At 38.5% G+C, this 17,256-nt stretch overlaps 2 protein-coding genes across 14 annotated transcripts in view; one reads left to right on the top strand and one right to left on the bottom strand.

Moving 5' to 3' along the window:
• LOC129750730 (guanine nucleotide-releasing factor 2) overlaps positions 1-17,256 on the top strand; it is a 246,035-nt gene that overhangs the window by 220,218 nt on the left and 8,561 nt on the right. For all 13 annotated transcript variants that reach the window (XM_055745782.1, XM_055745788.1, XM_055745802.1 and 10 more), the window contains 3 exons: positions 3,901-4,069; positions 4,131-4,499; positions 4,560-4,712. In XM_055745782.1, the coding sequence (XP_055601757.1) occupies positions 3,901-4,069; positions 4,131-4,499; positions 4,560-4,712 (691 nt within the window). The remainder of the gene's footprint in view (positions 1-3,900; positions 4,070-4,130; positions 4,500-4,559; positions 4,713-17,256) is intronic.
• On the bottom strand, positions 11,513-17,080 carry LOC129750788 (uncharacterized). Its single transcript, XM_055745851.1, has 2 exons — positions 16,356-17,080; positions 11,513-11,644 (listed from the first exon to the last, which is right to left on the bottom strand). Exons 1-2 carry the CDS (start codon positions 17,068-17,070, stop codon positions 11,577-11,579), a joined length of 783 nt encoding a protein of 260 aa, XP_055601826.1. The 5' UTR covers positions 17,071-17,080; the 3' UTR covers positions 11,513-11,576.

A 17,256-nucleotide genomic window follows, 5' to 3' on the forward strand; every position in this document is an offset into this window, starting at 1 on the left:
GGGTTCTTTAGGACTTTTTAAACAACTTACCTTGTAAACTTCGGTCGAATAGTTGATTTTCAGCTGTCTTCGGATCTCCCACTGGGACATTTTTGGATTTTTCTCGATCCTGCCCAAAAAAAATTGTCAATGAACTTCAGTATTCGACGCTGTCTCAAAAACTTCTCGACAGATTGTCACCAAATTTCGCACACCTACACATAACATTACTACCCAAGCAACCAAAAGTTCGGATAACATTCCTCTATGAGGTTTGATCAGCTTAATCGAGTATGCTTATACAACTTCTTTTCAGCTCAATTTTTAGGTAGTTCAACGAACTTTAAAGTTGACAAAAGTTCGCATAAATCGCCAAACAACTTCTAACCAGCTTTAAAATCCACTTTATAAGCAGCATACAAAATTGAAAAAATTACCCTTCCTTCCATTTGCCTTCTCTCAAGTCCGCTAATTTGATTCATATTAATCAACCATATTTGTTACTAACTCACATTACATTTAAAAAACATGTTCTTACCAAGCCTCGAACCCGAGCTCATCGCTTGAAAGTCGAGATCCATACTTGTTGCCCTATATGAACATCATGAGTAGGCAACGATTTTACTCGATGTGATGATTTTCTTTAAAACTACTTTCAGGTTCTTAATTTCTACTTAATTCCCACTTTCAAGTTGTTAAAAAGTTCTTCCGGAACTAAATGTGTACTTCACATTGTTGTTTCCCAAGTAACGATGTGTTTTTTTATGCAATCACGTGTTGAAGTTCGAAAAAAGTAGATTTTTGCCTTTAAATCTACTTCAGAGTTGCTTTTGAACGCCCGTTGGAACTTATTAAAAACTTTCAAGTTTACAAAATAGTACAACAGAGATTTTTTACGAACTATTGAGCTGTACAAAAAGACTTGCAACCCTTTTATTCACAAAACAAAGTGTTACATGTTTTCGAATACACTCTTTATTTTACTAAAAAATTACAATTAGGCCTCAGATAAACTTGGGATACGTATTTATTAGACTAGTTAGTCAGAATCAGGCAACAAAGTATCATACGATTTTGGGTTCCTTTTAGGCCTAATTCTAATAACAACCGTGCAAATTTTGGTGGCACTAGAATTTGAAATGGATTGTAGCCAAAAATTCAAAGTTTGTATGGAAATTAGTAAGGAAAAAATGATTTTTTTTGTTCAAAAAATCCTACAGCCTCACTGTTGCACTGAGCTCATATTCTCAAAGCTGCAAAGCTGAAGATTCAAAGAACAACTTTGATCAAGCAACTCGTAAGCCTCTAAGATGCGTCAATCAAAAGTTATGAATGATTTAATTTGATGGCACCCCTGCACCAAGGTTGTTGAAAAAAAAAAATCAGTGTTTTTTGAGATAAAAAATTCTGATTTTCTGTGATTTTATCCAAAAAATCTGTGATAGATTTCTGTGATGCTATTTCCTTGAATTTAATTGAAAATTTATGATAAATTGGGTTTTTTTTATTTTTAAGTTGAAAAAAAAACAATTAACATTACTAATCTTATCATACTTTTCAATTTCAAAGTCAGAAATCTAAATTTTATATTGTCCAAAAAAAAAAATAATTTTTTTAAATTCTTTCAAAATTAAAAAACGTGAAATCTATGAGTGTTTCAAAATTCTGTGTTCTGTGATACAGATTTTGTGATGAAAATTTTCTGAAAATTCTGTGAAACTATAGATTTTTCTGTGATTTTGGCAACATTGCCCTGTACTGCATGTTTTGTAGGAGCTTTTATACGTTAGAAGCTAGCTGGCGTGTTTTCCCATATGCTGAGGTATTTTCGTATAATTGGTTTTCGATTGTCGTGAAAGTAGGTGAAACGGGTTTTTTGGCAGAAAAAGGTTTCTGATATGTTACAAACCCTTCTCACCTTGGAAGGGGGTGGGGGGGGGGGGGGGGCTGGTATGGTTGATCCTATACAAAATTAACGTTAAATATGAAACAAGTCGATAATTTTTCACGTGATTTCTATCACATTTGGTACCCATGTTTTTTCCCAGGAATTCCTTGCATTGTATAAAAAGATCTCTCCAACCTGACCAGTCTAGTTAGTGTTAATTTTTTTTATTTCTAACCTTTCTTTTTTAAAGATTTTTTTTTGAAATGAATTAAACTCCTTTTTTTCATCATACAGGGTCATAACATTTATTGCACTTAACTTTAAGATATATTTTTCAAATTACAAGAAAATATTTCAAGCCCTTGTGTGATATGCATTAAGCTTACATGAATTTGAACTTTCGTTTTTTATTCAACTTTCTTATAATTACTTCAATGTTTTTTGGTCTGAAACAAGTTATTATGAAATAAGAATAAATGAAAATTATTCTCCAACATGCAGAACGAAATGGCGTTGAAAATACATATAATTAAAAAATGAAATTAAAAATATCATGATTCATTTCCGAGCTTTTTTCAACGAAATCCGGGCAATGAACCGGACCGGACATTTCCCAAATATTATATCGAATATCCGAATTAAACCGGAAAATCTGGTAAGCTTTTTATGAAGGTTATTTAAGGGTTTTTTTGTAGGTCAATTTATATTTCATTGGAGCTAACAAGTTTTTTTAAGCCTTTTTTGTTCATTAAAGTTATTCGAAAGTTTTTTGACAGTTTTTGACATTTGATTGAAGCTAACGAATGTTTTCATTGTCTTCTTTACAACATCGTGTTTTGCGGGAATGTTTCAAATACAGAAGCGTCGTTGTCATGCACGATTGTTTATATGATTTGGTAGGAGAAGGAAAAATTGACTGCTTCGATTTTTTAGCTCTGAATGCAGTATAGCATGGCTAATCGAAAATGATTGATTTTCGGAACATTGCCTTTAAAGCTAATGTTTAAAAAAAAATGGATAAGAGTCAGAAAGTAAAAGATTAATAGAGAATGTATAGTTTTGAAAATTTTACAAATCTGTGATCAGTCAAACATTATTTGGTGAAAATTTGCTTAAAAAATGTGAGTTCAGCAACCTTTATTATGAATTCTTATGGAAAACAATTGAAGTTTGAAAACTGAACCTACTCTAATCTCAAGTAAAATGAAATTGAAAGTTTACAATTATTTTTTATAAAGATTGAATTCAGAAATCTGTTTAGATTTTAGAATTAAGAATCAGGTTCACAGATTCACATTTCAGACTCAAATTACAGATTCAGATTTCAGATTCGAATTTAACATTCAGATTTTAGATTCTGAATTGAATTTTAAATTCAGAATTCAGTTTCTGAATTGAAATTCAGAAATCGGAGTCAGATTTTAGAATACAATTGCATGATTCATTTTCAAATTTTGAATTCTAGTTTCGGATGTCAGATTCTTAACTCAAATGCAGATTTTAGGTTTTTCAATTCAGATTTCGACTCGGAATTCAGATTTCAGATTAAGAACTCAAATTTTAAATTAAGATTTAGAGTTTAGAAAAAAAATGAAGATCGAAAAAATGGAAATTTCGGGGTAAAAAAAAGGTCATCATCTGAAGTTCTGTCTCATCCAATAACTGACTTACTTCAATTATTTTTAAGAGTTGTCAATTGTGTTCAAGTTGTAAGTTAACTTGTGCTTGGCATTTTTTGGTTAACAGATTTTATTTGCATTTTTGGCGAATGTTTAGTTATTACAGAATGACTTTTTGTTTTATAATGAGACGATTTTGAAGCTTGTAAAATATTTTGTACGCGCAGTAGAAAACGCTAGCCTCAAATAGTGAAAGTACGCTTGTTCATGCTTACGCTTTGACAAAGATGAATACATAGAACTAAGCCGATATTTAATGTATCCATTTATCATCAACCGATCGAATCGCATCCGTAACAACCAAATAATAATCTAACTCGCTTCCGCTAATCTTCATTCTACCGAATAACGCAGCCTACGGCGAAGCATTTATCACCACCTTCCGGACGTTCATCTCGCCGCTGGAGCTGATCCAGAAGTTGACGCACCGCTACTCGATCTTCCACTGTCAGATGATCGACGCCAAGCAGAAGGCAGCCAAAGAATCCTTCTCGCTGCTCGTGCGAGTCGTGAACGATCTGACGTAAGTACTCATTTCAAATTCTTAAATCGACTCGATTTAACACTTTCCACATCTTTAACAGGAGTCCGGATCTATCGCTGCACCTACTGGAAATCCTGATGAGCTTCGTCTATCAGCTGGTTTGTGCCGGGCACCTGACGATGGCCAAACTCTTACGGGTCAAGCTGATCGAGAAGGCCGCTCTCTTCAAGCAGAAATCGGCCAAAGATCACGCCAACCAGGCGCTGTCCTGTAGGGCGATCATCACCTCGCCTCCCACCCTGCTGGATCTGAAATCGATCGAAATCGCCGAACAGATGACCCTGCTGGATGCCGAACTGTTCCACAAGATCGAAATACCGGAGGTACTGATCTGGGCCCAGGAACAGAACGAAGAACGGTCCCCGAATTTGACCACCTTCACCGAGCATTTCAACAAAATGTCCTACTGGTAAGTCAAATTTTGAATTTGTTGTATGAAGATTGTTAACTGTTTTATCTCATCTAATAGGGCACGATCGCAGATTCTACGGCAGCGCGAAGCCAAAGATCGGGAGAAGTACGTGATTAAGTTCATCAAGATCATGAAGCACCTGCGGAAGATGAACAACTACAACTCGTATCTGGCCCTGCTGTCGGCATTGGATTCAGCTCCTATTAGGCGGTAAGTACGGGATGGTGTTTTTTTTCCTACATAGAATGATGTAACGATAAAAATGGATCGAATATGATTTTACGTGAATAAGTCGAATCATCTTCTAGGAGAAATTGAGTGGAATCTAATTTCATCCTTTCAACATATTTTTCGAAGTCGAAGTCTAGCCAGGTCTTCCAGTAGAATTAGATTTCTGGATTATATGTAACTCTTACTCCCACGCTCTGAAGTCCCGGTTTATAACCATGGGGGTCTCATTCGACGTTCTTGTACACCACAGAATCAAACTTTTCCATCTTGACCCTGCATAGGAACTAGAGAATAAGACCTAGAAAATTTTGGGTATCACAAAGCCTTCGTTATTGGACGTCATAACCTTTTATATAGGGGTCTTTCTTGTTACCCATATCATGGCCAATTTATCGCCAACAAATTTATAGAACCTGCCACGTCGGGCTAAGGATCATGGACATGCATCTTCTGAAAGTTCCCTTGCAGGCGAATCACCTGCCTCCCTGCAAGACTGGAAGACTTATTCTTCAACCGGATCGACATCTGACCAGAGCAGATTTTGCACTGTTTGCTCAGTGCCACCTGCAGCTTATCCTCAGTTGTAAACACTTGCACATTATTTCTCGTCAATATATTTGGCCGTCCTGACCATGGACCTTAGTTTGCGACCTGCGATTTCTCAATATACTTAGAGTTTTTTTTCGGAAAACATCCCTCGAAACGTCAAAGCGGTTGAACGTTTTCATAACACCGATAAAAGCATGGGCTTCGTAGTTGTTCAACCGAATGAGAACAGACAGTTGAAGGTTCTGGTTTTTCAGTTCATGGGGTCTTACACTAAGAGGAATAGCTTTCAGTAGTGTAGGACAATCGATCCGCGATGTCAGTAGATCGGCGACGAAAGAGGCTCGTATTGCATTTCTTCGGGCTTGGAGAGTGTCCATGTCTATGAGGCGACGTCGATGTTGGAAGCTTGGCTGGTGAAACGGGTCTTGCCAGTTTAGGTGTCTGAGGGCATAACGCAAAAAACGACGTTGGATAGCTTTGAGCCGCTCAGTACCGTTCTGGTAATACGGACACTAGACAGCTGATGCGTATTCGAAGGTGAATCGAACTATGCTGCAATACAGGCTCTTCAGACATGACACGTCCTTGGCCACTCGGAATAAAAATCCGAGGCATCTAGAGGCTTCATCGACGTCGTAGTTCGTATGTGTTTTGAACTCAAGCTTACGGTCGGGTCCACCTGCCCAATGGCCTGTGTCGGCAAGCGCCAGCACATAACGACCGCTTGGAGCCGCCACTAGTTCCCTCTCATTGGAGAGAGAGAATCAGTTGAAAGAGAGAAAATTTTATCCGTTTTGTTATGATCTTGATTTTCGAATTTGATTTTACACGATAAACTTAGAAAACTTTATAAATTGATTTTTTTTTGTTGCACGGTCAAGAAATGAAACCCAAAATTCAGTTTGAGGAAGGCAAAACATTAAAATCCAATTACGAAATATAAATTTTCACGCATTTTCATATCTGTTTAATTTTTTTAGGGAATTGATCGCCAGTTGCGGACTAGATGTCCAGTTGAGGCGATGATCGCCAGTTTAGGACTTTCAAGTCCAGTTCAGGCGTTGATCGCCAGTTGCGGACTTGAAGTCCAGTTGAGGCGATAGTCGCCAGTTTGGGACTTTCAAGTCCAGTTCAAGCGTTGATCGCCAGTTGCGGACTATAAGTCCAGTTGAGGCGATGGTCGCCAGTTTAGGACTTTCTAGTCCAGTTAACGATGTTGAGTGCCCAGTTAATGCAATGATCGCTAGTGGAATACTTATAAGTCCGATTTAAACTAGAATGATTAGTATCCTTTCCTTTAAGTATGATATTTTAGGGAATACTATTGCGGAACTTCGTATAACACGTAAAAATCATCAAAAGAACAGTTCTTAAACAGCAGACAATGTTATTGAAATCTCAATGATAATACAAATTATCTGAAATATGAAAAGTGTCGTAACAAGTTCATGTCTACTTATTTATAACGCAGAATTGAATAAGGATGGATTTAATTATTCACATTTCATTATGAGCAAAATTTCGCTTAAGGTTCTAAGAAAAATAGTGATTAATAAGTAGATAAGTATTGCCCCCGCTGGTTTAAATGAGAAAGACTGTTAGCGAGTATTCTGTTCAATTTGCGAAAGTCAAGCGTTTAAAGTTTTCAATGGACATTTATTAGTAAAGCCCTCACGCGAAAGTCTGGTAAGCTTTACCGAAATAATCTTGTAGAAATGTGCTATTGAGTGTAACATAGGGTCTGAGTTGAGACTTGTGTAATTTAGATGAAAGCGAGAGCAAAGTAGTAAAGCTTAGATTGTCAAAATATATACGAAATGTTGTAAGCAAGAAAAATTATCAAAACAGGCTCAATCGCTAGAAAGTATTCATATCAGACCTAGGTTTGGAAAATGGAATTAATTCGGGATCAATACAAAAGACCTCATTTTGTGTCAAACGATCGAAATTAATAAGAGGTTTTTCAGGAACTGCTTCGGTGCCGTAAGTTTACTACTTTGCTTCTTCTTTTCAGCGCTCTTTTATCGTTTTGCGATTCACTATGACCCACAACCAATTACGGGTTCAGGAAGATTCAGTAGAGCTTCTTCCAGTGTTTGCCTCGGCCCTTAATAGAAGTCGATTGAAGTGTCCGGCCCGATTGTTTTTCACCAAATCACCAACCAAAATTATAAATAAAATGGAAAAAGGAAAAAGAAAAAGTTTTCGGAGCGACAGGCTGAAAAAAGGAAGCTTATAATCGCAGTTCTGAATGTGGTTTAGTTCTAGGAAACTCTTGATGGGAAATAGGATTGAGTTCTGGGTGCATGATGTATGTGGTGCCTTCTGGTAGTACCCGCGTATGAAATAATCTCAATTGAATCCTGCGGTAAGGAGGGATAAAATGAACGGTCATCATCTAACAAATGGTTCCGATTGCACCTATTTCGGGTCCTTAAACGCAATCCTTTCCGATGGTGGACTGGGATTACTGGCATCAGAATCGCACTGTTGAGTGGAAATTTGGTTTATTCCGGCGGGAGATTTATGTCAACAAATTCTCAGCTACGGAGATAGTTGTTCCGTCTGCCAGAGATCGATGCATGGGAATCCGAATGTGTGCCGAAAAGGATGGGTTTGCCCTTAAAAATTCGCCATAGAACTGGAGCGTTTCTGAACCTCTGCTTAGTAGTGGGGCCGCATTACGAATGTCACCGGTTGCCGAGGGTCAAACCGGGAAATTGCACTTTTGGGTTACAGAGATTGCCGAAATCTGCCGTCTCGTTGTTCTCTTTCGAAGGGATGGGCTACGCAAGTATCCTTTTTTTTATTGTATTGAGGTTGAGGCTGGAGTGCAGCCGAATAAGTACCATGAAACTGATTGGCTGAGAAATAACTTGTTTACATTTGTGCACGGAAAACATATTCAAGCCAAATTTGTGGTTTTGAAAATCTCAATGATACACGGTTATCTTTTGGTTCCCAGATTGACTAGTAATCAAAACATAGTCTATGAAATGGACCTAAAATTGTGTTTTCTCGTTTCAACGATCCAATCTTAAGCGAGTTTGTTTTAGAAAACTGAAAACTTTTTGTACTTTCTTGCGTTGAATCAGCTCATACCAAACTCGTGTTGTATGTTTGCAATTGTTTGCTTAGGTCTAGATCGTAAGCTTTTAAAGAGAACAGTAAACAAAAAAGATGAAAAGAATAATAGGCGCAGATCAATGCTTTAGGACGGTATATTTCCAACATGTAATCAATGTCTATCGCAGCTAGTACATTTCTTACGGTGGTGCAGGAATGATAGGATAAATTTAAGCCAGATGTTAACCAGTTTATTGAGAGCAAAAGGCTCTTAGCCTTAAAAATTGAAGTTTAAATAGTTTAGTTTTTTTTTTAGTTTTTTAGCTGGAGATTTAAAGTTCGGGGTAATTGAAACGAAAAAAAAAACAACACAGAGGGGAAAAAGTTGGTGCGAAACATCTGACAGACAGGCATTGGACTTTTTTTTTTGGGTTGATCCGTCAATTGACGTTTAATGACGTTAGCTGAATAACTTCTTCAGATCAAGATGATTAAAGGCTGAAGACAAGTGAATCAGTAAATTTTTGAGGCCTTCTTTCAGCCAGATTGCTGATTAAAAATTGATCCACAATATTTTTTCAGCGTTTATGCAGCAAAAAGTGTTTGTTGGACTAGGTGCAGGTCTCATTTTCGATACACCATCCGTGTCCGTGTCCACCCGAACGTTGGCGTAGCTGCTGGATCCAGACGTCAGGATGGTTTCGCTCTCCGTGACTTGTCTCCATCAGGGAATATGTTGCCGAAATATAAAAAAAAACCTTTCTCATATGTGTTAAGATTAATATTTTTGTTAATGAAAATTACCTCTTGGAACATCGCTGGTGTCCGTTTTCCTGTTTGCAGCTGCCGATTGCCGTTCGTCGAACCGGAGAGAGTGCTTCTGGTACGGCGTCCGGGAGTTGTAGTGAGACAGTACGTAGTTTCACCGGCTGGATGCAGTCAAATGGCCCGGTGGCACTAATTTTTTGTTATTGTTGTGGTAAAAATTAAACCAATTGGATAAAAATACACGCATCCATCTTCTAAATACACCGTACAATCGTCTTTTTTCTTTTGAAATCAGAAATTGCATTCAAAACCGCTTTGAAATTTCATATATTTTTGATTTTTTTCAATTCAGTCGATCTATGAACAAGCCTAAATCACCCTGAACAAAACAACTCAGAATTTGCGAAAACCCCTACCATTTATTTCTGAGTTTTGACGCTCTAATTAAAATTTGAGTTTTCCTAGTTTTGGCGCATTTTGAATTGTTTTCCTTCAAATCTGAGCCAAGGAGAATTAGAGTGTAGTGTGTGAGGGTTAAAATTTTGGTTCATTACGTAAAAATTTACAATCGTGTAGAAAAGGAGAATAAAGCAAAACAAAAACGGATTGGAATCGAAAGGGTTGCCAAATGATAACCTTTAAATCATTTTGAAGTATGAAAAATGTGATTTCGTATTAATTATGTAGAACTGCCGATTTATCAATATTGGTTCCTGAAATTAGTCCCAACCCATTTCTCCGACCAGTACAGAGTGCCGTCTTCTAGTTTTAACTATTACCCAACCCAGTTGGCTTAACAATAACAATATTGCTTTGTGGCATAACATTTACTCAGTAACCCATTTTTATGAAGAAACTTACAACCTCGAATAAAAAAACTATAGATTTTATTCAAACAATATTGACGATAATCATATTACATAATTGGTTCAAATACTGAATAGATTTAGAGTTTTAATATGGTCTATAAATGAATTCTAAGAGAACCATACGAGCGTATGGTTAAAATACATCGTAGACGTCAATTTAAATCGATAGCTGGGAGTCGATTGTAAGTTACAAATCTTATGCAAACAAATTGTTTACAATTTACCAAGGTCAATCACATCCTTGTAACAGTACTATCATGAATTTATCAGGACAGCTTAACATCAGCCTTTACAATTTACTTAAACTGGTATCATTAAAAAACAAATTCAATATTGAAATTTTCTTCATATGTTTATGTGTAAAGCGGGTCATAGACTACACAAATGGCATGTACAAATTAGATGATTTTACGACGATTGTTTGATTTATGCTCGCCTACACACGGTACAAACAAACGATTGCTGGCGAAAAGAGCATCAGCAACAACAAAAAACCACAACAGAGGGTGGTTTGTACAAAATATTTCGATCAGGACCGATTTTACCCAAACCGTTTGAGCGCTCATTCAAGCAGTGCCATACACGATGCAAATCCTGTTTACAGCGACAGAATGTCTTCGAATTTCATCGCATTTGTACAAATGTGGTGTAGTCATATGGCCCGCTTAAAACTAAGAAAATTTCACGAAACATAAAAATACATTCCAACTGGCAGCCCTGCTGCCCCCAAAATAGAAAATCAAAACAAAAAAAATTACGCTCTCACCGACAGTTTTTCGCGATTTTAACAACTTTCACCACCTCGTTCGATATCAGCACCGGGGGCAAACGATCCGGAAAATGTGTGGGAACCTTTAGAAGTTTTGAAAAAGTGTGCCAGGTACGTCAAAAAAATTTAAAAAATGTAACTCTCAATTTTTCCATACAAATTTTTGTCTAAAGGAACCATTTTGATGAGCGCCATCTCTTATTGGGAAATGGAACTAGTGTTCAAAAAAACTCACCCCATTGACTCATCTCCTAAGAAGCATTCCGCGGAAAAAGGCTACCGTCTTCGTAAGAAACTGATGACTGCACATTTACTGCGATTCAAAGGCAAGCAGTTGATGTTAAACCAGTGTGCGAATAGATTTAACTGGTTTTGCAGGAAATCAATGTCATCCTGACCGTTTATGGTGTAAAACAGTTTAAGATCATCAGCATAACAAAGTTTCGGGCCATCTAGGAGTGAGAGCACATCGTTGAAATAGATTTAGAAGATAATCGATCCTAGGTGGCTACCTTAGGGCACCCTGGAGAAGGCAGAGAACTGGCTGGATAGAGTTTCTTCCTAAGTGTCCAAGCTTACCAATGGCAATATCGTGGTTCACGTTGTAAAATTCTGCCGACAAATCGGTATAAATAGCTTCGGTTTGAGACTTAGCAGGAAACCTTTGGTGCACATAAGAGGTGAAAGTCAACAGGTTATTTGACGACTATTTCGAACAGTTTGAAATGCAGATAAAGCGGAGATTCCTCTTTAGTTGTTTGTTGATATCGCTCCGATCCACGGTGAAGGGAAGGGGGCTCTGCCCAAAAAACCTTGAAAGATTTATCTCACATGAGTCTGTAAAACAGGCAATAATCGTCTTAGAAAGGTAGATGACATACCGTCCAGGCCTGCACACAAAATTTTCGAGGCTCCACTTAGCAAAATTTTGCTGTTACTTTCGATTAGCAAAATGGATTATTTTACTAACGTGATAGCAAAAAGCAAATTTTGCTTCTTTTTAGTAATTGAAAAGGCAATTTTACTTGATATTAGTAAAATGAAGGTTTTCTAGCCGCTTTGTTTATAGACAGCAGCCGCCGCCAGTTGAAGGAAAAATAACGAACTGACGCGATTAAGTGCGGTTCTGAAAGCGCGATGCTGGTGGTCCTTGTGGTGGCAAAATGATAGCCAGATCAATACCGGATGCGTACAGGTAAGGATCGATCAAGAAGTGTACAGATTTTCCGATATTCGAATTGTAAAATTGTTTGTTTTTTTTTTTATTTCAACCAGGTTACAATTTCCGACAAGACGGGTTTTTTACAACAGTTCGGAAGTGGACAACTGGAGTTTCAACGCACTGCATCAGGCACAATCATCGATGCATGAATGACGATCGGTCGCTTGGGGTTTCATTAGCCGGAAGGTGCGTTCGCAGAATCCATACATTTTATGAAAAGAGTTTTGAAAAATATAAATAAATTCAAAGTGATGTTATCCGTGCATACTTTTAAATAATCGAATATTCCCTCGAAATTTGCAGTTAAAAACATAAAAGATTTAAATTTCAGATTCTGCGGGATTTTTTGTACTGGTTTTTTCTAAAATTTTAGTAAAACATGCCGGCGGCTTATTTTTCTCTAATTTGCTAAAATTTGAGCAGAAAAAAATTGCTAAATTGATTGCTAAATTTCTAGCTGGTCAAATTTGAGCAAAATTTTGCTAATTTTCGGCCTCGAAAGTTTTGTGTGTGTAGAGAGAGAGAGAGAGAGCATTTTTTAGCTTTGCTGCAGCTTTAGATACATTGTTTATTGTTTATTGTTTATTGTTTATAAAAATTAAATCATCTGACATAGTTGTCTTAATGATTATCTTAATACTAAGTTTACAGAAATCGTACATTTGGTTACTATTGATTGTTTCTCATTTGATCACAAAGGTTACATTCAATCAGACGTTTAAAGGTTGCAGTTGAGACATTAAAATCAAACAGAGCGTAGTAGCGTAAGAAGCTTATTTTTGCGGAACGTAAGGGGTCGTTGTGTCCATAGCGCGTACTTCTTGTTTCCAGTGAAAGCCAGTCACGATGTCGGAGAGCTCTTTCTGGTGCATATATATTGCAACGAGATAATATCCAGGAACAGTCGATTTCATTGCGAAGAATCTTTGCCACGAACAGTGATTGACCGATGGTATGACGATTTGACAGCGTCTGAAGCCCAAGCAGAGCACAACGATGTGCATACGGCGGCAGGTTTAGAGGGTTCTCCCAAGGCAGCTCACGAAGAGCATAACGGACGAATTTACGTTGAATCGCTTCAAAACGCGCTACCCATACAGCTTCATAAGGCCACCACACCAGGGTTGCAGATTCTAAAATTGGACGCACCAGACAGCAATACAGAGCTCGTAAGCAGATAGGATCTGTAAATTCTTTACTCAAACGTATGATAAATCCCAGCATTCGGTTGGCCTTTTCAAGTGTGACACAGTAATGACGCTTAAAAGTCAGGTGACTATCCAAAACAATGCCCAGGTCCTTTATTTGATTTACACGTTCTAAAACTTCGCCTTGTATGTTATAGTCGTACATGAAAGGATTTTTCTTCCGTCCGAATGTTATGATACAGCACTTAGAAATGCTCAAAACTAGTAGGTTTCCAGCGCACCAATTTACTACGGTATCGATAAATTGCTGTAATATATGACAATCGGATAAACTGTTTATGACCAGAAAAATTTTCAAATCGTCTGCGTACAGGAGTACTCCGCATCCAACAAGCAGCAAATTTATGTCGTTGCAGAATAGTGTGAACAATAGCGGGCCCAAGTTACTACCTTGTGGTACCCCTGAAGTTGGGATGAAATCTACAGATTCTGATGATCCAATTTTAACGGCTAGACGACGATTAGTAAGGTAGCTTCTGATCCATGCACATAGTCTTTCGGAAAATCCCAAACGTTGCAACTTTTGAAGCAGAATTACGTGATTAACTGAATCGAATGCAGCAGTAATGTCCGTGTATATAGCGTCAACTTGCTTGCCACCATCCATGTTGGATATACAAAATGATGTGAACACTGCCAAGTTTGATGTTACCGAGCGTTTCGAAAAAAATCCATGCTGATTGTCTGAGATCCAATTACGACAAGCTGAAAACATGACATCGTTGACAATTCTCTCTAAGACCTTCGAGCAAGCAGCTAGCGATGTGACACCTCGGTAATTGCGCACCTCTTGCTTATCCCCTTTTTTGAAGATTGGGCTCATAAAAGATTTTTCCACATGGCAGGAAATTGCTGCAATCCAATGGACTGATTGAAAATATAGGTTAGAGGCTTCAACAGTCGAGGGAGGCACTTTTTTAACACGCAAGCAGGTATTCCATCCTGTCCAGCTGAAGTAGAGTACTTAAGATTCCTAATAGACTCTGAAACCATTTCCTCCCTTATAACAAACACGTCAAGGTTTAGCACATCCATGGGCAATCGTCTGATTGCTGCGTTAATTTGATCTGCGGTTGGCGATTGTTTTGAGAATACACTGGAGAAGTGCTCCGCAAACAGATTACATTTTTCAGCAGGTGATACGGCAGTTCTATCATCTAAATGCAGCTGCGCAGGCAGACCAGATTCCTTCCGTTTGGTATTAACGAATTTCCAAAACTTCTTTGGATTGCGGCGAAGCTCACTCTGAGTACGATCCACATAGCGACGGTAGCATAGTCGATTGTAGACCCGGTATTGCCTGGTAGCGTTGTTGAGTTGCAGTTTAGTTAGAGGACACCTGGAGTTAGTAAATTTTCGCAGCAATTTTGAACGAAGCTGTTTTAGCCGTTTCAGACGAGCATTAGTCCAAGGAGGTCGAAGAGGAGGACGAGCCATAGGCACAGATTTATCAAAAACGTCATCCATAATTGCGCTGAATGTGTTTACAATTACATCTACACTGGTGCATCTTTGGAGAATCGTCCAGTCAATTTCAGCTAAAACTTGATTCATCACATCAAAATCAGCACGATGGAAGTCGCGAGCAGATGTGTCGAAAGCTTCCACAAAAGCAACCGGTCTTGGGAATGAAATCTCAAACTAAATATATGATTTTTTTGACTGGTGAATGTAGTCTATATATAGGACGTTTCGGCTTCTCAGTCATGTATTTTTGAACAAAAATTAGAAACAGCACATTTTCTCAGTGTCCTACGTTTCGGCCATGATCTTGGCCATCATCAGGGATATCTATAAATTTATTTCATTGAAAACATTTTGTTTAACATATTTGAAGTAACAAAATTTTAAAAAAAGTTCGACTTACAGAGAGTGTACTGTTTGTCAATTGGTAGAATCCTTGCTATTGTATTGTTGTTGTTTTTCCTTTTTTTCCTTCCGATCTGTTTAATTTAATTTAGTGAACAATATTAATTTACCTGAATTTAGTGTATGGCACGAAAAGATGTACATACCAGTGTAAATTGAGTAATTAATCACTTTTGAGAAATGTTATGGTTGTTTTTAACTTGTCTGTCTTCTAGCTATCACTTCTTGTACGATGTTTTATCTGTGGTTACAATTATTGGAGATGGATTCTGATGTGTGGTTATCATTTGTGTTGATGTGTAAGTGAGATGCGTTTGTTTATGCTATGGTTGAATGTGGTTTGTTGTTGATCATACTTGTTTTGTGAAGTTTTCTCCCTCTCTGAATTTTCGTATTTGATAGTAGTCCCGCGTAGATAACACTAACACCCTGGACATCTTTGCGTGAATTTACTGCGTGTGGTTCTGTGACTATATGAAAACATTCCAGCATGTCCAATGTGTGGGGATTATGTGTCCGATCTACAATGTTTACATTTTTCAGGTCAAATCGGTGCTTGAAAGTAATACAGTGTTTAAGGAGAGCAGTTTTCTCTCCTAGCTGTATTACTTCCTGATCTGTGTATTCGTGGCCAACTCGAAGTAGCTTCTCTAGGGTGTTTATGTTCGATTTGTGTCCATACATACGTTGCGTGATGCTGTTAGTGGTCTTTCCCACGTATCTTCCTGGGCATGTTTCGCATGGGATCGAATATATACAATTGTGGATCTGTGATTTGCTTATGGGGTCCTTCATTTTAGTGAAAAAATTATTGACGGTATGGGTGTTTCTGTTGGCTATTTTGATGGCTGGATATTGGGTTTGTAGGGCCTTGCTTATCTGTTGGCTTAGACCTGGTATGTGTGGTAGCGAGAAATACGTGATTGGTTTTTCGATGATTGGTGGTTGAGGAATTGGCGGTGGTGATGGAGGTGCAACAGGAGGTGGTGATGGTGGCGGAGATATGGCTGGTGGATTCTCTTCGGGTTTCTGTTGTTTGTTTTGATATGTTTTTTCGTTCTGTGTTGTATTTCGCCGTCCTATCCGAATCACCAAGAAAAATGATACCACTTGAAGGATGTTGCAACCTAGCTTCCGATAACGCCTCAACATGCATACCTATCACTGAGCTATCCTGACTTTTTTCCGGTGGAATGTATGCTAATCCTATCAAAAGTGAACTTTGTGCATAGGACACTTTTACCCACAAGTTTTCGATGCTATCATTATTATCATTCGTTACGATGGATGAGTTTAACTTACATGATACAGCTATTAGTACTCCCCCACCCCGACTGCGACTGCTATTAGATCTGTTTCTATCGCAACGAAACACGGTGTAGTCCGAGCAAAATAGTTGACTAGATGGTACTGATGAATCGAGCCATGTTTCGGTGAAAGCATAGATGTCGTAGCAGAACTCTGATGTGGAGACGAAGCACTCGATGATTTTTGATTTCAGGCCACGAACGTTCTGATAATACATGCGTAAACCGTCAGCAGGGTTTGCGGCATCGAAAATGTGTTGACCGGTGAGGCGGATTCTGGAAGGCGAGGGGCAATCACTCAATGCATCGGAAATTAAAACTGGGTACTTGCCTGACTGCACAGGCTGGAGAGCCCCGTTGCCTCCTTCGCACACAGGGCCGGAACGACTGTTGACGCTGGCTGGAATCTGCGCGACTGTGACGAAGGGCTCGGGGGCCTCCATTGTGCTAAGATTGATGCGTTCCGGAAATTCAATTGACAAATGATCAGGTACCTCGGTAGAACGAACATCATATGCATCGAGACAATGGTGATGAAGAGATCTGCAAGTTGAAGGACAGTCACTGGACGAATCGGGTGATGAATAACAATACTTGCCTGGCTGCACAGGCTGGAGAGCCCCGTTGCCTTCTTCGCACACAGGGCCGGAACGACTGTTGACGCTGGCTGGAATCTGCGCGACTGTGACGAAGGGCTCGGGGGCCTCCATTGTGCTAAGATTGATGCGTTCCGGAAATTCAATTGACAAATGATCAGGTACCTCGGTTGAACGAACATCATATGCATCGAGACAATGGTGATGAAGAGATCTGCAAGTTGAAGGACAGTCACTGGACGAATCGGGTGATGAATAACAATACTTGCCTGGCTGCACAGGCTGGAGAGCCCCGTTGCC

Source organism: Uranotaenia lowii, chromosome 1 (genome assembly GCF_029784155.1).
Source record: "Uranotaenia lowii strain MFRU-FL chromosome 1, ASM2978415v1, whole genome shotgun sequence".
Taxonomy (NCBI): Eukaryota; Metazoa; Arthropoda; class Insecta; order Diptera; family Culicidae; genus Uranotaenia; species Uranotaenia lowii.

Coding starts and splice junctions, on each gene's coding strand:
- LOC129750788 (XM_055745851.1), bottom strand. CDS start 17,070: ATGGAGGCCCCCGAGCCCTTCGTCACAGTCGCGCAGATTCCAGCCAGC. Junction 11,645..16,355: donor AGTACTAATAGCTGTATCAT/GTAAGTTAAACT, acceptor TTTTGTGTGCAG/GCCTGGACGGTATGTCATCT.